Source organism: Rhipicephalus sanguineus, chromosome 11 (assembly GCF_013339695.2).
Source record: "Rhipicephalus sanguineus isolate Rsan-2018 chromosome 11, BIME_Rsan_1.4, whole genome shotgun sequence".
Classification (NCBI taxonomy): Eukaryota; Metazoa; Arthropoda; class Arachnida; order Ixodida; family Ixodidae; genus Rhipicephalus; species Rhipicephalus sanguineus.
This window is the reverse complement of record NC_051186.1, coordinates 141,031,131-141,053,884: the sequence shown is the minus strand read 5'-3', so window position 1 is coordinate 141,053,884 and position 22,754 is coordinate 141,031,131. Positions and strand designations below refer to the sequence as shown.

The following is a 22,754-nucleotide window of genomic DNA, read 5'->3' as shown; positions in this document are numbered from 1 at the left end:
AGTCGCCAGCCAAATCTTCATCTGGCTGTGTAATCTGCAAGAGATTTCGAGTTGTGAGGTTCAAACCCATGAGCTGCAGGCGCTGACAGGGGACGAAAATATTTTAAACATCTTGAGCAGGTGGTACGCACATCACAAGTAGGGGGGGAGGGTAAGTGTTAATCTTGAACGAACAAATTACCATTACCCAAAGTTAGGTAGGTTACGTCCAACACATCTAAATGAAAGGAAAAAAATTCGCGCTGAGCGCATACGTACATTTTCGTTCAGAGGCAATGCATCAGTTTGCAGAGGAATCGCAGTAGAGCTTGTGGTTTCCCCGTCGCCCCAGGACGTGCCTGTCTGATTTTCGGCAACTGAAGATACCTATTTGTGCAAAATGAAAAGTGTGAAGGTGTGGATTGACAGCCAGTACGCGTCGTTAACGGAGAGTTTTAGAATAGCGTACGTAGGCTAAGTTAGCGTTCGTTGCGGTCGCCCGCTATTTCCGACACTTTAACGGGGGCCTGCAAGAGGATGGCGCACGACGCCTGCGCAGTGGCGGCAAACGCTAACGCAAAGCTTTGCGTACGCTACTCTAAAACATACGTACGGCACGTACGCACTGGGTGCATGGTTGATGGCTTTTACTTACCGCTGCATTCGCGAGCCGGTGTCTGCTGACTGTCGACTTCGGCACTTCGAATTTTGCACCAGGGTGCAAGAATTTCTTGTAGCGGCCTCGTTTTTTCCACAGCTTAGAACGATTCATGGTCACTCATTCGAGACTTAGTGCGCAACAAAACGAAGAGGCCTCGAACGCACACGCGCACACGATCGGTCAAAACGGTCCAAACAGACTAAACAAGTAACCACAGGTGCCAGCAATGCTATCTCGTTCCGTCAAACTTAGCGGCTTAAACGTGATTGCAAAAATATTGTCACCTTTTGTATTACCAGTGGTAAATATATGTGTAAGTAACGCAGATTGTATTTTAACATATCAATTTTAATTATTTGTGAACATAATCTGTTGCTGCATTGATATGGATATTGGTGCAATGGTGCCATGTCGATCATTATGGATACCGTAACGCCGTTGTGTTAGATGTTCAGTTTTAAATTTTTTTATATTTTTTAAAATATTGTTCAGGCTACGCCGCACAATGAGCGCAGGCGACCCGATACCAAAGACACGGCCGCTACATAAAAAAAAAAAACTGTTTTTTTTTTTTTATGTAGCGGCCGTGCCAAAGGTATGCCTGATCGGTCAGATCAGTCAGATCGCCATCGCCAACATTGTTTTGTGCATGGAGGAAGAAAAATTTTGTCTGGCCTGGTCTGCTTTTGTTCAAGTGGAAGGCGCTAGCTGTGCTGGCATATGTGCAGCTGCAGTTATTCGATCGCCATTTCGGAATGTTCTCCCACGCTTACGTGAGGTATCTTGAGGATAAGCGATGCGCCCTCGTCGACACCACAGACATTCGAGACTTTGACAAATGGGACCATCAGGACATTGATGAAAAACGCATCAAGGCGGCGACGCACTGGGTGAACTGGGTGTTCAAAGACGGCAGTTCAGACTATTTCCCAGCCGAGATTCTTCACTTAGGAGGTAAGCTTCGTTACTTCCATTGCGTTCATAAAAGTTTGTGTGCTGTGGTAGGCCTATGCAAATGAACTTCTATGATCGGCGTTGCCTGGGATGCTTGTATCTGACGGCACTTGGAGCACGTGGTGCGACTAGCTGTTACGCAAGTGCTTTAATGCATAGTCGGTCAGCGTGCTTGCCGGCTGGTGGGCCGGCGGTCGGATGGTCGGTCACTGGCAGACGCTGCGCAATAAATAAAGCCTTCTTGGCCTCGAGCGTGCACACGTTCATACGTTCGACCTCTTTCCGTCTAGGTGCACGTTACGTGGCTACAGTGCAATATAATTTCAGCCGGGCGTGCTAAAACTCGTGCGGAATGAATGTTGACTAGTCATGTTTTCCTAATACTGCAGTAAAAATGATAGTTGGTTTAGTTGGAATGCTTTCATTATTGATACAGCGCTAAAGACAAGAGGAACACAAAGTGCACAGGACGCGCGCTCGTCCAGTGCACTTTGTGTTCCTCTCGTCGTTGGCTTTAGCGCTGCATCATTTATGAATGTTTTCCTAAAAAGGTTAACTCTATTCTCTGCCTCTGCGCGCATTTCAAAATGACCGATGATGGTTCTTTAGAGAATTTAAATATTATACCAATTTCATAACAACGTGCTGTTGGTGTAGTACTGTTGCTTGAATTAAAGGGAACTTAAAAGTATTCATTGCCTTGTATGGACCAATTTCAGCATCTGAAGCAGAAGTGCAAAAAAAGGTGAAAAAGGGAAGATTGAAATTTAGGCGTATGATGCCTGGAGAGGAACAGGAATGGAACTGTGATGAGGAGGTATGTATGACACGCTATTCCAAGGTGCAAATTTGCTTCTTTATCTGCTTTTAAGATACTATTTTCTTTTCCATCTTTCACTTAAGCCACAAGAGAAAGAACAAGAAGAGAACAAAAGGAAGGGCAAAAAACGAAAAGAGCCAAACGACAACTTGCTCAAGCTTTTGGACAGAAAAAAGCGTCAAATGGATGTGGCAAAAACTCGCCACAATTGTGATGGGAATTGCTCGGCCGCACAGGAGCTTGAGCGTATGAAGGATGTGGTTGACAGAAAGGAAGAAGAAATTAAAAAATTAAGAAAACTCAACGAAAAGCTGCAGGAAAAAGTAATAATGCAAATGGAACAGTTCAGTAAGCATTATTTTCGTTTTCATAATTACAGTGCTGTAGTTGAGAAAAAGTGCCTGCTTATGTCTGTAATTCTGATGTTCCAGTTGAAAGTGCAAACGGCACAGTCGCCCACTCCATGGTACAGCCTACTGTAGTGGTGCCACCATCAACACCACCACCGGCGCAGGGACCCGAAGAGAAGAATGGAGCGGCTGCTGCACGTGCCTTCTGTAGCCCCGCAGCTATAACACAACAAAGCACACCTGAATCCCGTGGTCCTGATGACATGGTAAGATTTTGAAGAATATGGTGCATGTAGCTTTACTTGCCAAAGCGTAAGCTCGCTAAGCTTTATTGTACAGTTGTGACTACATATTTTTTTTTAGACTGCTGATAATTATCTGTCGTGAAATAATTTTTGTCACAGCAGAAATATTTTTGTACAGTGTGTGCAGGCTATGTGTGTGTATTTTGTGGCTATGCAGGTGGATATAGGCCAGGGATTAAAGATCCCAACTGGCGCTTGGCAGCGCATACAGCTGCAGCCGAAGGACAGTCTGTTTGTCAAAGAGCTTCTAGTGGCGATCTGGGACCCAGCAGACTTGAAGGGTCGTTCGCTACAAGGTAGGCTACCTTAGAAAAGTTCCTGAAAATCTCTGTGGAACTCGAGAATGCATTAGGCATGGGGTCGAAGATCCCTCTCATTCAAGGCTTTCTTGCGAAAAAAAATGAGAATATGCATATACAAGTAACAATTAGCGTCTATCTTTTCATTGAATGGCCTTTCTCCTTATGTTCCATGTGTGCTAAAGCTGCACCCTCTTGATTGCACACCATTCGATGATGCAAATGTCTACTTCCAGTCAGTTTGTGTGCACTACAAAATATCTTGCAAACGCCTTGTTTATTATGTGGTGTTTTTGCCATTACTGTTGCAGTGACTGTCTTGATTTAGTATTGGGTGCTATGTTTTGGCATTCTAGTGTGTGGATACTCCCTGCATGCATATGCTGTGCATAAAAGCCACAGTATTTACAGGGACCAAATTTGTCTCATTTTAGGATGCTGTGTGTAATTCTTGAATTTTCATGCTGGAGGGGCAGCTGTCACTCTCTCATTGTCTTATGCCTTTCCTAAAACCCCATCACGTCAGCAAAATCAACAGGCTGTGTCTGTGCATCCATAATGCAAGCCAGCTGTTCCTTTTGCACTTAAGAGCTGACACAGACTCAGCACTAACAGATGAGCACATGGGCCCAATAGTTCACCTGTCCTTTTCGCTCATGTTTTATTTTTCCAAATGACAACCTAATAGTTAGGGACCAAAGTGCTATTGTGAATTGCCGTATGTCATGTGCAAGGATAATGAGATTGCTCGTCGTAACGACATCACAAAACCTCTCATGTAAGGTAGGCAGGAAAAAGTGTATGTTTGGGTGTCACTGATCAATATGATCAATAGGCTCGAACTCTTCAAAATGCATTTATAAATTATGCAGAGAACGTAAACTTGGCTCCCCTCCAAAGCAAATGTATTAACATGGCTACCAAGATTGCTCCAGGACCCTTTCAGTTGGGATACAACTGGCTTTTGTGGCATTTTCTGTCTATCTAATTTACCAATTTCTATATTTACAGGCAAGCGCTCCCCTAGGTTCCCAGATCGCCCCATAAAGGAGCCCCTAACACCGTGGAAGGTGTCAGTGATGCGTGGTAAGTGAACGCAATGTTAAGTTAGGCACAATCCTATTCCATAAAATTTTAAGGCAATTATTGCTAAAGCTCTCCTTTTTTTCATAAATAAAAGTATTCTGATCAGCTCAGGATGACTACCTTACTAGACTCGTGTTTGTCCTCCAATGGCTCTGCATAATATTAGTGTGACTGGTTGGAGGACTTGCTCTAATTTTGACTCCATTTTTTTGTTTTTTATGGTGACAGAATGCTACAAGGAGAGGCTGCTGCGGCTTGGCCTACCAGCTGAAATACTACAAAACAGCCTCAAGCGGCTTAACCATTTTGTAGTAGAGAAGTTGGCTGACATAGAAAAACTGGCCAAAAAGTGCGTCGATTCATTTTATCAATATTTTGTACATGTTTGTAGTGTTTACCAGGCTTTCATGTTGGTTTTATGGCCAAGCTATTATTGAAGTGCAACCTAGGCTCATCAGTGCATAGTAGGCAATGCGACGACAGCAGAAATGAAACACACGTAGATACCGGAAATCTCAATTTTGCTGCCGTCTCTGAATGTACTGTTGTGATGTTTTTGTTGATGACAGAGATTATGAACCTCACGCATAATTGCCTTGCAGATTATATTATTGAGCTGCATCTCAATGTAGGTGACCTGATAATGCATGCTTCTAAATGAATGCATTGCTTGTAGATGGCATGCTTATCTCTGCTGGCAGTGACTGCCATAAATACTGCTTATAGTGGATGCTCTACTGTGAGATTTTCAATTTCCATGATGCATTATCTCTTTTTACAGGACTGAAATGGCATAAGAAGGTCACTGGAGGATGCCGTTACGAAGAACTCTGTAGCATGTTAAAATACATTTTATTTAAACTTACTTCCGTGTTCATACTGCTTTGGATAGCTTTAGTACACTCCACAGGTTATTTCTAATGAGATAAATGGGCATGACCACTTAACCTAATTGGTGAAACAATTTGGATTTTGTTTGTGCTACCAATTGGCTAAGTGGGCTAGACCCATTAAACACAACTGGGTATTCCAATCGTAGCAGAGGGTTTTTCCAAATGGGTGAACTGGGTTCACCAACTGGTCTAATTGGTCAGACCATTTGGATTTTGTTTGTGCTACCAATTGATTAAGTAGGCTAGACCCATTGAACACAACTGGGTAGTCCAATTGGAGCAGAGGGTTTTTCCAAAGGGGTGAACTGGGTTCACCAATTGGTCTAATTGGTTAAACCATTTGTATTTTGACTGTTACCAATTGGTTAGGTTGGTCAGGCCCATTCGGAACGATGGGGGCAACCAATTAGACCCATTGGATTTTTCCAATGGGTGTCCCAAAACACAATTGGATCCAATTGGAAATTTCCAATTGGTTCCAATTGGATCCAGTTGAAATTTTCCAATTGGTTCCAATTAGATCCAATTGGAAATTTCCAATTGGTTTGAGGAACATTTTTTTGACTGGGATGGCAGGTTGTGCCAAATTAAACGAAGACGGCACGTGGACTGTGCCATCTCAGTCTACTAAAGGGCACTCTTATACAGTGACAAAAGTCGGGGATGCTGCTTGCTGTCCCTTGAGATGCAATGAATGTGCAGTGTGTGCGCACCTGATACACTTCAAAGTGTGCAAGCACATTCACTGTGTGGTCATTGCTAACACATTGTCAAGCACTAACAATAACGACTATGAGAGCCCACCTGAAACAGTAACTGAAACGAGTCGGGCATTGCACATAGTGCAAAGCATTGCAAAGCTGGAGGCGGCCACAACAGTGCCGAGCCAAAAGTCATGAATCGATCTCGGCCGCGGCGGTCACGTTTCGGTGGAGGCGAAATGGTAGAAGCCCGTGTACGTACGATGGCAGTGCACGTTAAAGAACACCAGATGGTCTATAGAACACCAGCTGGTCAAAATTTCCGGAGCCCTCGACTACAGCGTGCCTTTACCTACCTCGTGGTTTTGGCACGTAAAACCCCAGAAATTATTATTATTATTGCCAATGATGACCACATGCCTCAACAAATATGAAAAGTACTATGTGTTGATGTTGGCACTGGACCGAGGTTTCCACTAAATATAAAATTTAAGTCACTCATATGTCTCATCTGCTCTATCTGACACAACTGCTGCTGTAATTAATAATTGACTGGAATGCAAAGTGTTCGATTGCTGAATGTGCTGACCTGCCCATTTCTCACTTATGATTTCTCATTTCAGATATTGTATTACTGATTGTAAGCTTGCTCTCTCCCTCTTTTCTCTGTGTCCTTGTGCTTGTATGTATACAAATCAAATAATTGTAGAGGTGTTAAATGACATTGATTTCCCAAAGCTATGGAGGAACCAAACCAGCATTTTAATAAAGCCTTATTGTCAAAGCTTAACCTGGTTGTGTCTTCCTGTGTTGATAATGCATACTTGTGCATGCGGTTTCTGCACTACATTCAATGCAGTTTCATTTCAAGCCACGAGGACAGAGTCAGAATCGATTTAGATCTGTTTCTTTCTTTATGAATGCTTAGATTGTTATTATTATTATTATTATTATTATTATTATTATTATTATTATTATTATTATTATTATTATTATTATTGCAGCGGTATTTGCACACGTTTTCTGGCTACGGCGCGAATCCTTTATTACAATACAGAGGAGAGCTCGATCAACATCGACATCGTCTGCAATGGCGGATTGTTTATTTGCAATTTGCAGCGTTTGCGCGATGTAAATTGTTCTTTCGCTAGTTTCTTGTACGCGGTAATGTTAACATTAACGCTCGCTATCGAGTTTAGGGTATGTCTTCTCCCACGTAAAGGTGTGGTGCCTTTTTCACCCGTGGATATTCGTACTCGACTCCGCTCGCCCAGCACAGCAGGTGAGGTCATTGGTAAGATACACGTTCCGATGCAACTTCCAATTCAACATTGTGCTTTGTATGAGTGTCATGCTCTGCGCTTTCGATAGGTATCGAGCTCTTTGATCGTTAACTTGCGCTAGATGTGATATCGAGCCAGTCGAGCTCTGAAAATTCATTTCCGATGATCGGGACACGATCGTGAACGTGCATGAACGCGCGGGTACCACACAAAATATAAGCTAAAGCTGTGCAGCAAATTCAGATGTACTAGGTATTGCCGCGAACAAATATTGCTTTGCTAATGGGCGTCGATGACTGCCCAGCCCCCCCCCCCCCCTCTTTTTTTTTTTTGTACATGTAAACCGTGATTTCAATTTGACAGCTTTGCTTTGAAGGCGCTTTTAGTGTTATAATGGAAGCGATAGCTTGCTTTTGATGACCTCTACACTGTCAGTGCATCAGGACATTGCATTATCGATACGACAGAATTGTTCACGTCCAACACCCCTCGCAACGTAAAGCTTTTGAAAATTCTTGCGCTACACTTGCTCGTTTTCACGAAAGGGGGTGTTTTTGGAAGAGTTCAAGCACCCTTGACCTAAAGACGCTGATTTCTTCTTATCAGTGCTAGAGTTACTGACTACGCTACCTAAAGGTAGCATATGCAGTAACTAATCAGTGCCTGCCAGCAGCGCACCAATTGAGGGTGTGTTCTGTATAACTTCGTGCAAAAAAAAAAAGAGAAAAAAAATTAGAACTAAACGCACAGTAGAACTTGCTACAACTGAGCTGCAAGTCGGGTTGAACTTTCGATTCAAGTGCAAGCTTTCATTCGACTACATTAAACCCTTTCAGACGCGATCTGTGAAGAACTGCCTGTAATTCGTCAGAGTTGCACATTATCTCAAGGGACTCGACGTTGCAACAAAAATATTGTCATGTATGTGCTTTATAGTAACTAATCTTGATTAAACTGCAATTGCATTGAACCTGAAGTCATTCATGTTCTGCTTTTTGCAAAAATAGAATGAAATCTCAGGCTAGAAATATAGTACTAATTTTTCTTTTTTTGGTTATGATCATTTCGAGCAAAGATAAATTATACTTTTTAGGTGACTTGGAAAAAGCGGAACATCAAACATGGTAGTGCCTTCTGCTAATAGTCAATATTTAACAGTACACTGCAAAATGAAGTTGAAAACAGATCTATTATACAGGAGGTTCAATTTATCCACTCTTAAATGTATCTTGTTCTTTCTTAGCCACTAGTCAACAACGACTAGCAAAAACGTGATGTAGACAGTTGTATACAAAGCGTCTCAAACAGTTATAGAAAGAATGGTGTGCTAAAAGCTGCAGCAAGACAGAGTACGACTTTGCGAAACTGCAGTCGTAAGTGCTGCCGCTTTAGGTTTACAGGTTGATCCATCCACGGCTTGGATGTAGACCATACTTAGAAACTAACTCGGATGATACCGTTGTCACATGCTGATCGCAATTAAGCCCAATCAGGGTCAAGTTTCTCAACAGTGATTGACTCGTTTCTGCAACTTGCATACAGTAAATAATCACAGTAGAGAAATTCTACCCGGTCAGGTCCCATCGTGATCAAAATTGACAGTATGACACCCATAATACATATTTGTCTGGGAGGCCAACTTTTGGATATACAGGTCTTATTAGAAAAGAAAAACTAGATACATTGTTCGATAGCAGCCTATTAACATGTTGGCTCACGCACTTTTGCAAGCACATTCAAGACGTGGCATGAAACTCTTTGATCACCACTTTTTGCGCAAAATTTTCTCAGACAACGGACGGGCGCAAACTTCCAACTGATTTTATTATCAACAAGTGACATATATATATATACACAAATATGACTACGTCAAAACAAAAACAACAATGGCACAGGTGTGCAGTGTGTCAGCGCGCATCTGCTACTCCCTCCCCCAAATGTAGTGTTTCTTCCAAGAAGGCCATTTCCTTCTGTGTCAACGAAACTGACGTCATGCTCACGCAGTTGCTGCCCTCCCGTTGCATTTTTGCTGCCTCCACAATCTCTCGCGTTCGCTGATCCCCGTCATGAAAAACAGCAGTACACTGTTGATACAGCGGTTTACACCCACACTCGTGGCAATGAATGGCCAAATTTCCATCCTTTGCGGATGGAAAAATGCGGCATAAAACACCGAAAGAAGTATGTTGACTGCACGAAGGAAGTCGTTTACAAGTTGCCACTATCGTGTGGACGACCCTACATTGGGCAAACAGGTCGGTGTCTAAACCAACGCCTGCGTGAGCATGCGAACAGGGTGGAAGGGGGAAAGGATGGAAATTTGGCCATTCATTGCCACGAGTGTGGGTGTAAACCGCTGTATCATCAGTGTACTGCTGTTTTTCATGACGGGGATCAGCGAACGCGAGAGATTGTGGAGGCAGCAAAAATGCAACGGGAGGGCAGCAACTGCGTGAGCATGACGTCAGTTTCGTTGACACAGAAGGAAATGGCCTTCTTGGAAGAAACACTACATTTGGGGGAGGGAGTAGCAGATGCGCGCTGACACACTGCACACCTGTGCCATTGTTGTTTTTGTTTTGACGTAGTCATATTTGTGTATATATATATATGTCACTTGTTGATAATAAAATCAGTTGGAAGTTTGCGCCCGTCCGTTGTCTGAGAAAATTTTGCGCAAAAAGTGGTGATCATGGAGTACCAACTAGCTCGAACCCACACCTTGTTAAATGAAACTCTTGCTAAACTCTTCTCACTCAGTTTGTACCAATCAGCTTATTTGCCATGTTATATACAAACAGATGCGGTCACCTATAGTGCACACTATGGGCTCACTTTCTTGAGCTAAATTTTCGTGACGTACAGCCTGACACTTAGAAACACCATGTGGCTCTCTTGTTTGCAGTTCATCCGCCTTGGTGCAGTTGGCCTGCCTTGCAAACTCATAAATGGCATTGTGTGTTGCTGCCATGTCTTCCGTTACTTTCTCTCAGTAGCATGAACGAACTATCTGCACCCGTTTTGTCTGCACTACAACGGAGATGCCTCAACTTCAGCCTATGTTAACCCCCACTGCCTTTCAAGGAACAATGTCAACAACGCCAGCACTATGTGCTGCTGGGCCTTATAACATAAGCTTGCTCAGTGGCACAAACTGTCCATATACTTTTGCCCCACAATGCAACTGTGCCATTCTCAGTGGTCTGTATTGGGAAGCACTCCAGATCTACAAACACTATGATGTGCTGTTGGCTGCTAGAAAATGACTCATTTATAACAGCGGAGTTTTGCACAACATAGAAAGGGTTATGAATGTAAAAATAGCCATCCACTCCCATTTGTCCATCCACTCCCATTTGTTGCACAAAGCTACGATAAAATTCATATGGATTTCTCATAAAGAACAGCATTTTAGTTGGCGAAAAATTTTGACATGGTCCACAGTTTGAACTCGAGAACGACTTTTTTTCGGGGTGGTCGCTCTACCATTTAAGCTAACCAGTATGCTAGTAATCAAAGTGCGAGGGCAAATTCAGTTTGAAGCGCATGGACACTGAATATGACAAATGAGTTCTGTGGAAAGCACAGTAGGTATAAGTAGCTTATAACCAGCTGCAAGTAATGTTTTTTCTTTCAAGTTTGATTTTCATAAATAGATATTAACGCAGAATCTTCTGCTAAAAGCTGCTGCACGTTTCCACAGGACCCATTTGCCACATTCTGTGTGCTTTGACTTTTCAACTAATTGGCCCTTACACTGCCCATTGCTAGCCTACTGGCTATCTCAGTTGTAGAGAAACAGCCCTGGAAAGGTGTTGGTTCCAGGCTTGAGCCCAGGAACAGTACAAATTTTTTGTCTTCCTTTCTGAGAAATCGGTATGGATTTCCTGGTAGCCTTGTACAAAACAGGTGGATGGCCATTTTTCAATTCAAAATAACTTGTTCTCTACACAGATGATGTATGCGAACACAACTGTGATGCCTTGAATCATGTCTGGACGAGCTGGGCTTGGAGCATGTAGCCAAATGTGATGGTAGGAGCTCCAAGTGAATGTTCTCAAATGTTCATTGTTCCAGTGCTCCCAGAACGAGGAAAAAGCTGGGACACAGCACTGTGTGCCTTGGCTTCTTTCCTTGCACTGTGACATAATGAAGTAGTACCAACTAGCCCAGTTTATTGCGCTCTAAAATGTGTTTAGCTACTTGTGATGCCGTTCAGAACAATCTGCTTGGCACATTCACAGGTAGCAATAGAACAGAGGGCTGCCGAGATAGCAAAGCCATAAATGCAAGGCCTGCGCGTGCACATCTGAGCTTGCAGAGATAGTGTCCTGCATAGGTCACTTGCTTGATGAATGTGCAATAAATGCAATTTTTTGGGCAATAAAGGTGTGATGACATATGCAATTTCTACATTTATTTGCTGCAATACAGAAACGTTCTCGATTTGTTCGAGTAGTGATTAGCATTTATGAAAGATAATTAATGCAAGGTCATGCTATATGTATTACTTTCAATTGAAAGACCCTGTGGCACAATCTTAATTATACAAAAGTAATATACAGCCAGCAGAGTCAACATGCGCCGTACAACTCCTCTCAAGTTTCAAGGAGGCTATCAGGGTAACAGTTGGGAGCATTCACAACCAGCCGGACAACACATGGGTGGCCCTGAAAAGGGCCGTTTCATGGCAGGCAGCATTTGCCAAGTTTCAGTAAGGTTGAAAGTCGGGTGAATTGATGACAGAGCATCTGAACATGTAAAGCAGCGCACAGAAAAAAGACACAAGAGGATTAATATGATTCAACAGGACAACTGTTGCACTTGCCACTAGTTTATTCTTTTAAAAAATATGTATATAGTACATACCCACAAGTGCACCACATGCAACAATGACTTTTGCTCATAACGGTGCTTAAAAACAATTTGAATGTTGTGCACTTGTGCATATGTGTATTACCCCCTCCTTTTTTTCCCTTCAAAATAAGCTAATTGCAAGTGCAGTGGTTGGCCTGTTCAATTGTATTCCTCCTTTCATGTCTTGTTTTTGTGTGCTGCTTTACACATTAAGATGATCTAAAGCAGTCTTGGTTCATGTTGGGAAGGTAGGCGAAGGAATTTGCTGCGCTCGCAGGACTTCGTGGCCTTTTGTGTTGCAGTGGCTGCACTTCAGCAGCCTGTAGCAGATACCCAGCTCGCTGTGTCCATGTGACTTCACTCCAGGTCCGAAGTCACGGGCAAGAGAACTGACGATTTTGGCCAGCTGATCGATCCCTTGGCCTCTGTGCACATGGTACCCATCAATTGCTAAGAGCGCACGTCGTGGCTCTTTCGAGGAATTGAGAAACCGATGCTGTAGGAACAAAAAAAATTAGTGCAATTAGGAAAAATGTGATGCATTGAGACAAGAAAGAACTTGCAGATCAACTGAAGTCACTAAACAAAAAGAAAGGGAAGTGAACAACATGGGACCATAGCCTACAGTTTCATAAGATAATGGAAAAATTTGGCAACATAACGTGTTGCTAGTATGCTGCAATGCGAAAATTTTTCACTGCTAGATGGGGCTCAGCCGGAACTTTTGAAATCAATACACGCTCCTTTGAATGTTTGCATTGCCCCTGTATATGTGGCTTGCACCAATATCACAGCTTGAAATTACATAGCCATCCACCCCGTGTGTCGGAACAGAACTAAAACCAAAAACAAAAACAAAAAGATATTTTTGGCCGGAACGAAAATAACAAACGTTATCTATTATTTCGTTCCAGAGTGAAACCGAAATATTTTTTATCAGTTTTCAGTTCCCGGGAGAACTTGGTGACCTGGAACAACCGAGGTCATGCAACGTGAGCAATAATACATATGTCAGGGTATAGTGTTAGCGCTTATCTCATGCAAGAATTCCAAAGTAAAGATGTTCAAATTTTATGAAAAATGAAAAGAGTGGCAACCAGAGCTGTTTATATTAATGCAAGTGGACTTTCGTGTGCCAGTCACACTAGTGTGGAGAGGGCACTCTCGGTGCTGAAGTTTGTTTTATCAGAACAGCGGTCTTGCACCCTCAATGACTGGCTGCTTCTGAGAAAATGCTCACTCCCTTGACACAAAACATAGAACCTGCTCAGAAAATTCGTAATTCACTTTTGAGAAATTTAAATACAGTAACTTGGAAGGGTGCTAGTTTTGGGGTTCTGTGTGGCTGGCCCAGAAGCCCCTCAGGGACGAGACCAAGACAGACCAGCAACCATCTTTACTCTGCCGAGCCTCGGCCGCAACTGCCCACTGCCAGTGGCTGCTGAGTGCGAGCTGCGAGCGCACCATTGCTCATCATTCCCTTCTTCTACGGCCAGCACGCTCTCAGCCACCGCTTCTATACTGCCCCCTCCCCTCCGGTGAAACTGGGGAGGAGGGCGCAGTAGCCGCTATCCTTGGCCACAGCGGACAGCACGTGGCGTGCACGACCACACGTCGGCACGGTTCGTCCACCACGTAACCAAGGTCCCGGTGTTGTCCGTGGCAACTAGGGGCTCCGGGGCTCCGCATCCATTTTCGGGTTAGCAGTCGTCGTGGCAGCCGCCTTGCTGCCACCGTTTGTGGTTGCCTGCTCTTTCCTGTTGCTGACCTCTGGTTCTTCCTTCCTATAAGTGTATAGAAGCGTATAGACAAGTATAAAAGCGGCGGCTGCAAGCGCGTCATCCGTAGAAGAAGAAAACGAACGATGGCACGCTCGCAGCTCGCAGTTGTGGCCGAGACTCGGCAGAGAAAAGATGGTTGCTGGTTTGTCTTGGTCTCCTCCCTGACGGGTTTCTGGGCCAGCCACAACCACGACACCCCACATAGCTCGCGCTAGTCTGTAGCAATTCGTCGTACAGTTACTTGCGCTCCTCTGAAGAATGCGGGAAGAACGTGTTTTACCCGTCCCACGTTCTTAAGAGGAGCGCAAGTTTACCACAAATCCCATGTTTTTATCGTTACTTTACCTTCAAATTTTCGCATAAAAATAAGAACCGTTACAAAACATTATTTTTTTAGTTCCGGAACAGAAACAGAACTTTTTTCGGTGGAACGAAACTAAAACCGAAACGAAAAACATTTCGTTCCGACACCCTGCATCCACCATTGCGATGAATCACTACTGAAAGCTGACCAACCACCACTGAAGCTATAGTGACAGTACTAGAATATGTACCGTACTTACTCGAATCTAGGCCGCTCTCGATTGTAGGCCGACACTCGAAATTCACAAGGCCAGAAAAAAAAAAAAACTTAATCATGGTACTCGAATCTAAGCCAACCCCCCACTTTCGCACATTGTTTTTTATAAAAAAACATCAGCTTAGATTCGAGTAAATACGGCACATGCATTTCAGATTCAATTAATGGTTGCCTGCACATTTGTATAATGCCCCAACTGCTTTGACACTAACGCAAGGAAGCAGCAGCCAACGAAAATAAATATGAATATTTCAGCCTGCCATACATGGAGAACACGTGCAAGCATCCAATGTTCATATGTGAAAGACAACAGTGTTAGAGGAGAGAGCCTGGTGCGGATAATAGAAGAATTTTGACACAGCAAGCCTGTGACGTACACTTCACTACATAGTCAAAAGTCTGACAAAAACTTGTCAGATGGGGAAGGTACCAGATTAACATATTAGAACGTGCCTCAAATTTTTTAAAAGTACGTAAAATTGATGCTTTGGGACCACTATGGCCCCATTGCTCACACTAAAAAAAGCATCAGTGGGGCGCCTATGTATAGCCTATGTGCCACAGCGTGCAGGTAGGGCAAATTACCAAATGTACAGCTAGTTCCACATTTTTCCGATTTCATAAAGATTCCATGAGCAAACATGAAGATTACTACTTTGTAGCAGATAGAGTGTATTCAGATAACATCGGTGCATGTCTGTGGACCCCTTTAATTTCGCTGAAAAAGAAAAATATTTTGCTGTATGAGTCCCCATGGCCACGAAACCAATGTTAGTTTTGCGAAAAAAAAAAAATTTGCCTAAGTAAAAAAAATTTGGACGGAAGTCTTCACTCAGCAGAACTGCTTTTCGCGAATTTCCCGAAAATACGATTTTGACAAGATCCTACAAAGAAATTATTGCAGCTGCGAGTCAATTTTTCTTGGCTTACTGTGAGTAACGTGCATTTATGAAATGTTATGTTGCAGTTCCGTTGCCCATAACTTATGCAAAAGAAGTTGCAAATACGGCACCCATTGCTCAATAATGCTCTAATTTCAGATTTTTTGACTCCGCGTCTATAATACTCGAAATTTCCCAAATTTTCCAGAGATTTGCCACGCATTAGGTTAACCATTGTGCTAAGTATGATTGCCGAGGATGATGTCAGATGCAAACCATAAATGCATATGGTAAGAAACGTCTCTAAAAATAAAATACTTCGACATTCAGTTTAAAAAAAAGGCCATCTTCAATTTTCTTTAAACTCCCCAGAATTAAAGCCAAGCACGTGCTCTAACTTAATCTCTAAAAACATGTTGCATTATTTTTGTTAGATAGGAGTTACAAAGCCACCAAAGTGTCCAAATTGACGTCAAGTTCACACACAACCACTTAAAGGGGTGGTGCCATCAAATTTGTGGCTTGTGCATTCTTTGTTGCAAACATTTCTTATTGATCTAGGAAGCATGAGACACACTCCCAAATTCATGTATTCTCTCGAAACTATTTCACATCGCCTTATTTGTATGAACGACTTTCGGTTTCGGTTTCTGGGCGACAAGTTGGACACCGACATCACCGTGTAGGAAACAAGAACAAGTGCACCCACAAAGTTGTGACACATGCAGTGCTGCATTGTCTGCTCTCGCACACAGATGCAAGCAACCGTCCGGACACCTTCAAAACTTGCTAAAATCCTCCATCATCCGCAGATGGTCGGCGAGCTTTCAACAATGACTGGTAAAACCCGTTTTGTCTACGTAACCCAACAGCAGCACCACATTAGTGAAAAGATGTTGCGTGGAGTTTTGCACAAAACTCTCCACAGAATGGTACTGCACTGTTAAACGGAACGTCTCAAACAAAGGTGAAAACCACCTAACATTATGGAAATTGCAAGCAGTATTGAATCCATTGCAAGAGACTCTTGTCTGCTGAGACAGTCATTTCATAACAACTGACCTACCTTCATTTTAGAGACTAAAAACATGAATTCACTTCACAAGTGCAACCAGTACTTGCTGGAAGCAATCCACACTAACCAGCTGCTGAACTCACTGAATATTGGCATGACTCTGCTGCTCACTACCCGAGGCCAGCAAATGCTGCAATGACATTGCTGTGCCTATAGTCGGGTACAACTTTAGAAGACAGGAGAGGCCCCGCCCAGATGACCGAAGCGCAGCAGCCAATTGCCTCCGCGACTAAAGAAATAGTCCCGCTAGGCATGTTAGGCATGTTCTCCGTCGGCGGGGTCACCGGCCGTCCGGCTCATGACGTCACCTGAAGTGCGCGCCTATTGGTGGAGGCTCGTATGCATCCGCCTTTGAGGGGAAAATGCCGCTGCCTTCTAAAGTTGTACCCGACTATAGCTAATGAAAGCTGTGATGTTGAGAGGGTTCTTTCAGCTGAGGTACAGAGTCGTCCACTTCCACCTTGAACACCGCACCGTGCGGCCAGCACTCCGCGGAGCGCCTCTCTTGGTTGCTTGGGTAACTAGCGCGTATGCGCAGCGACAGCTCTAGGCGGAGCCTTCGTCGCGTCGTCTGCTAAAGCGCAGCAGGTCTGCCGAATTGTACTTGCTTTGCGGTGAAGCTAACTTCGCTCTTGCTATGCGCATGCAAATCCAGCATCCGGCACGGTTCAGAAGCGAAGCGACTGCACCTTGTTCCGTCTAGCTTTTGCTGCTAGTGTTTTCTTTCATTTCTGGATGCGATCTCACAACCAGTAAACCTCGGTCCGTGCATGAGTAAACTTTCACAGCCGCGCTTGAACTCCTACAACTAAGCAACTCAGCTCCTTTGAGCCCAGTAGCCAGAATGTTCCCGCTGCTCACGCAAATGTTTTTGATCAGCTTCAAAGCTAGGCGCCGCAAAATTGGCGATAAATGCATGGTAAGGTCTGACATAACAGCTTTAAATGTGCGAAAGTTTGGATTGTTACTCGCCTGAAAACAAAAGGATGTGAGCAATTTGCCAATTTCAGAGAAGTTACATTACATTCAGGTGTTATCAGCACTGCTGCCTTCATGCGCTAGCGAATTTAACTCGCCAATACGCCGCCCTAATTTGCTACTCATTTGCAACCATGCTTATTCGTGCCATTCATGCAGAAAAATGAAGAAGCATTCTAATAGAGTTTTCAGCTGAAGTCGTATCACGCGATCAGTTCACCAAAGAAGCGCCGCTGACAAATGATTACTTCTGTAAGCAGGCGCTGAATAAAGCTTGACTCCCTTTTTATCGCTAGGTGACCCAAAGCACCGCGTATCGCTTTATATATTTCTGGGCTCAAAACTTTAGCACGAAGCAGAAAGTTTTCCGTGAGCCTTCAATTCACAGCGCAAACTTATATTTTTTTATTGTCGACTTTGTGTCGCCAAACTTTCAGCTGATGAAAACAACCGTGTGAGTAGCGGGAATATTCTAACTGTACGGCACAAAGCATCTGAGTAGCTTAGTTGCGGGAGTGCCAGCCCGGCTTGGCGATCTTACTCATGCACGGGCCAAGGTTTATTACTTTTAGGATCGCATGCAGAAAAAGAAAACAGTAGGTAAAAAAGCAGTGCGGAACGAGGCGCAGTCGCTGCGCTTCTCGATTTCCATGAGATTAAGTTACCTTCATCGAAGAGCAAGCGCGATTAGGCGGAGCCACTGCGCTTTAGCAGACGACGTGGCGAAGGCACCACCTACAGTTGTCACTGCGCTTGCGTGCCCCAGCCGCCCGCGAGAGACGCTCCGCGGAGCGTTGGCTGCACGGTGCGGTGCTCAAGGTGGAAGTGGATGCCTCTGTACATCCAAAGGTGAGACAGCTCTCGAATGAAGACCAACATGCTGCACATGCAAATGGCAATGTACGTTAACAAGGACGCGTAAAAAATCGGTGATCAGCTTTTTGTGAATTAAATGTGTCTTTTCCTAGATGTTATCAAGGCTCTTTACCTTTTGACTTATCAATTTGTGTAAATGTATTTCATGTAGCATTTCTAAACTAAACCCCCCCAAAAACATGCAGTTCAATGATGGTTCCACAAAAAATGTGATTTCTCTCAAATTACCAGCTTGAAAAATAGCACCCAATTTTCACCCTCTAATTTGAAAAAATATAAAACACAAAAACAAACCACCGTAGTTATGCAATTTGTGTTAGAATGCTTTGGCTTCCTGTGCGACACAATTTGTACAAACCTCACCACCAGACAGGCATAGATGAGACTCTGGCTAAGAACATGTGCAAGGTTGTAACCAAGCTGATCATTGCGCATCATAGCAACAATAAGGCCATCGTCATCACCATGACCAAAAAATAATGAGCCACCGATCATGACAACAAATGTGTGTGTGTGTACCTTTCATCACATTTACCACCAATCATAACAAGAAACGAGTTCATACATTTGTTCATATTTGTGTGTTATGTGCTAGACAGCTTCACTGGTAACCTGCCTTCACAAAATGGAATGGCTCGAAATTTTTATCACAATTTTATGCACCAATTCAGTCATACACACAACACATTGTAAACAGTGGTAGTTTAGCACAATAGCAATAATATGCCAGCAAACGAGCAAGGCCTTATCTATAAGAAAGCAACATTGTGCTTATAAAGCCCCTGTTGCTGTGGTTCGTGTTTGTGCACTCAGCATGTATACGCACTGCGCATAAGCACCACGGCTTGACACAGGTTGCCAGTTCCCTTAGTCACAGTGATGGCAAAGCCGCCTCTCAGCAATCACTCCTTTTGCCTTATAAATAGCATAGAATAAAGTGGGGATGCCTAATAATATAGATTGTAATATCAAGCACGAATTATGGTGCATGTAAAGAACAGAAGACTGTACAGCAATACGAATGGCTCCTTTGCACAGTATGAAGGCCTGTCCACCAGGCTGCACAACAAACCGGTTTTTGCAACATTGAAACACATTTTAAAAATGCAAATCCTGTTGAAACTGCAAGTGTGCTAGATTCTATCACTATAATTTACGGTCCTTCCATTTCCACTAGGATATGATAGCACGTTCTAGCCAGTTAGTTGTCTGTGTTTCTAACTTAGAATTATTATGTTTAAGCTGTTGCATTAACGTAGACAGAACTTTCAATGGCAAACTTGTAAGGCATATTGGGAAACACCCAATGGCTCTCTATTGATGAATAAAAGGCTTTTACAGGGCTCTAAAATTGCCAAAGCTCCGAACGAGTGTGACTATTGGTGTTGAATCCTTCGTCTGAGGCAAGCTTTGAGATTGGGCTAGTTGCTAATCCATCTTCAACAAAAAGGGTAGGAGTGGACAACAGACAAAGAAGGGAACAAAGACAACCGTTCCCTTCTTTGTCTATTGTACACTGCTGCACTGTTTGTTGACGATGAACTTCGTTTGAGGTTTCTAGTCTCACTGATATGTCGTATCAAAGTTCATCCGTGGAATTTTGTAGATTACCCCTGGTAACTTTTATTGCTCCAAGAGGTCTTTAACGTGTGTGAGCTGTCATGTTACCTAGTTTTTTGGCATCTGGGAAATTCTCACACAATTAGTGTAAAAAAATCTTGCAAGTGACTCGCTTATTCCCTGCACCATGGGATGCCCACATACTTTTGCTGTTCCCGTTTGTCCTCCCAAAGAATCAAAGTTCTCCTTAGACAAATAGTTTCCAGGAGGTTACCCACAAAATGCGTGAACTGTGACACATCCTACATTAGTGGAACGAAAAGTTCAAACAAACAACAAAACACCATAAAAAGTGCCTTGAGAAAGGCAAGACATGCTCAAACACTGGTGGATAATTATTCATTACTAACCAAGCGATTAATTTGGACACCACTGCTCTAATCGCAATGAAGAAAATCTTTATACATCTGATCTCAAATGTGGTATGTGTGCAACTTACTTTAGCTGTACATGTGTTGACCTACCCAGGATATACACCAGCACCCACTGGCACCTAGGCCACAAATAATCACCCTCTTCGCATTCTTTATTGTGAACAAGGGGCCCATAGTGGTTCTGAAACGTTAATTTTAATTGTTGCCTTTTCAAAAGGTACCTCACATACATGAACCCATTTAGTCGACAGGTTTTCATTCGTCCACTGAAACAGATCGAGATAGCAGTGACCTGTGGGCTTTCATTTATTCAAGGGTAACAAAAGTTACCTAACAACGTCATAGTGAGTTGGTTGTCACTGAGAAGATGCGGACACTGGCGGTTTTCTGATCACCACATACTGATGTTTCAGTCAAACATTTCTTTTCCCATGCCTTGAAAACACTGTCTTACTCTATTAGTGGCCTTCGGTGAGAAAGGCTAGGATGCTTGTGTCACTACCACTGCCATTGTTGATGAACCATTCCACGGACATTGGAATGCTTTATCAAAATTGTCTCTAACATACGAGCCAGCTCATGTGACGGCACATGCAAGCCATGTATTCTCAAATGGCTCTACTAAAAATGGCACCACGTTGCCTCACTCTGCTAAATCTAAATACTGAAAAGCATCCTCACTGTCCATGTATGTCACCGTCTTAAAGAAAGGGCATTAAATTTCAAGGCCTTGTTTTCCACTGTGTATAATGGCCACATGCAAGATCACTAAAAGGTGTGCACGTAAAAGGTGTGCACGTGCTTAACGTGCATTGTCACCTTCATTTCGGTATTTTCCCTGTATCTCAACATCGTGTGAACGCCTTGTCAATAACAACAGTCAGGTATTTCAGATGAACGCATATACACGGGAGAAAATTGCTAGGAGCACTTACAACTAAGTTTTAAAATTCGTTAGAATGCGGTGCGGACGGTACGCATCTACATACCGCTTTAATCGAGTCTGTTGGCAGTGCAGGTTTACCGTGCAGCAATACGGATATGCCATATCGTCGTGGTCGGCATGTCAGTATTTTAACCCGCAAGACCTCTACCGCATCACTTTACCGCAAGCAATGAGCAACTAGCGCGGCTAAAAAGTTCTTAAAAAAAGCTGCGTGCCGACCACGACGGTACGGCATTTCCCTCAGCGGCGCGCACCAGTATGTCAGCGTAAACTTACCTCGGCGTTCAAGATTCGAACACACGGCAGGCGTTTCAGCGTAGCCGTCAGCTTGCGGTTCAGCAAGCGCGTTTTCTTGATCTGGCGCTCCGCATCGGCGTCTTCAGAGCTGGAGCAACGTGGCAGCACTTTGAAGACGTATACACCACGGGGGCCACATCGTGCTGCAGTTGCAGAACTAACTTCTAAAATATAAAGAAAATACAACCTTCAGTGACTGATGCCAAGCATCTCACAATTTCAGAATACGTACCCCTATATTGTCGCATATATCTTGAGGGTCCGCGTTGGCACTACTGCAAACGTCGTTACCACCAACGTACTACAAAACGACAGTCTACGCGCTGAAAGTGCATCGCAGAGACGGCCTCAGCCATTCGCACAGCGTCAAAACCACCAAAACTAAATGTGCAGGTCTCGACGGATGTTTTCAAGTGAAGGCGACTCCTGCACATGAATTTAACCTGGCTGTCGCCTATCACCACACCGCGCCAAGAAGGCATAACTCAAACAAGGCCGGCGACTGCGGTGAGGGTACCGAGTAGAACATAGGCAAGTAAAGGCTGGGGACAAGGCCGAGGAATCGTCGGATCTTTCCCTAGCTACAACATACCTGTCTAGGGGAAGGGAGTACCTCCATGAGTACCTCCCTATGGGAACGTCAGATCCGGTTTCGCGCCAAACCGGGAGAGCCCCGATCCACTTTCCACAGAAGTGGCTCCTGCGCCGCACCGAAGTGACGTCACTTTAAAAATTATTACTTAAAGCTATTTGAATGTATAAACTATTATTGTATAATACGTTAAATTTACAAAAATATTACTAAACAGGTGTTTCACGAGTCAATTAGCCTATATTTCTTAATTAAGCACATATCACAAGCATTTTAAATACAGGGGGCGCCATGGGCGCTGCGGCTGCGAAAGCGAAAGGTAGTGGCTCAGAGATAATAGCTGCGATGTGTGGTTGTGGGTAACAACCTTATTGAAAACTCCGGCAAATTCGTGGCCTGGGCCTAGGCCGCCCCCAAGGAGGACCGAAGACCCTGTGTCGTCGTTGCCTGAAGGGATTGCTGGATGCCCAGTTGATCCTGGAGGTTGGAGCTAGCGCGGCCGTCCACCGCGCCGCAGCTTCATCCGAGTGTGTGCACCATAAAGTTTCTCAGTGTGATGTGTGGAT

General features: G+C 43.8%; 2 protein-coding genes and 1 long non-coding RNA gene across 3 annotated transcripts; 1 reads left to right on the top strand and 2 right to left on the bottom strand.

Annotated features, from left to right (window-relative positions):
• Positions 1-13: 13 nt before the first annotated feature.
• Positions 14-773, bottom strand: LOC125756464 (uncharacterized). The gene is made up of 3 exons (XR_007414523.1): positions 635-773; positions 259-366; positions 14-34 (listed from the first exon to the last, which is right to left on the bottom strand). It is a non-coding gene; the product is annotated as an uncharacterized LOC125756464 (long non-coding RNA).
• Positions 774-1,280: 507 nt separating this feature from the next.
• LOC119375461 (uncharacterized) lies at positions 1,281-3,379 on the top strand. Its single transcript, XM_037645637.1, has 5 exons — positions 1,281-1,594; positions 2,314-2,411; positions 2,498-2,762; positions 2,846-3,030; positions 3,227-3,379. The coding sequence occupies exons 1-5, from the start codon at positions 1,396-1,398 to the stop codon at positions 3,377-3,379; spliced, it is 900 nt and encodes a 299-aa protein (XP_037501565.1). The 5' UTR covers positions 1,281-1,395.
• Positions 3,380-11,730: 8,351 nt separating this feature from the next.
• On the bottom strand, positions 11,731-22,077 carry LOC125756463 (uncharacterized). Its single transcript, XM_049411277.1, has 3 exons — positions 21,829-22,077; positions 21,576-21,760; positions 11,731-12,684 (listed from the first exon to the last, which is right to left on the bottom strand). The coding sequence occupies exons 1-3, from the start codon at positions 21,842-21,844 to the stop codon at positions 12,424-12,426; spliced, it is 462 nt and encodes a 153-aa protein (XP_049267234.1). The 5' UTR covers positions 21,845-22,077; the 3' UTR covers positions 11,731-12,423.
• Between the last annotated feature and the right edge of the window lie 677 nt (positions 22,078-22,754).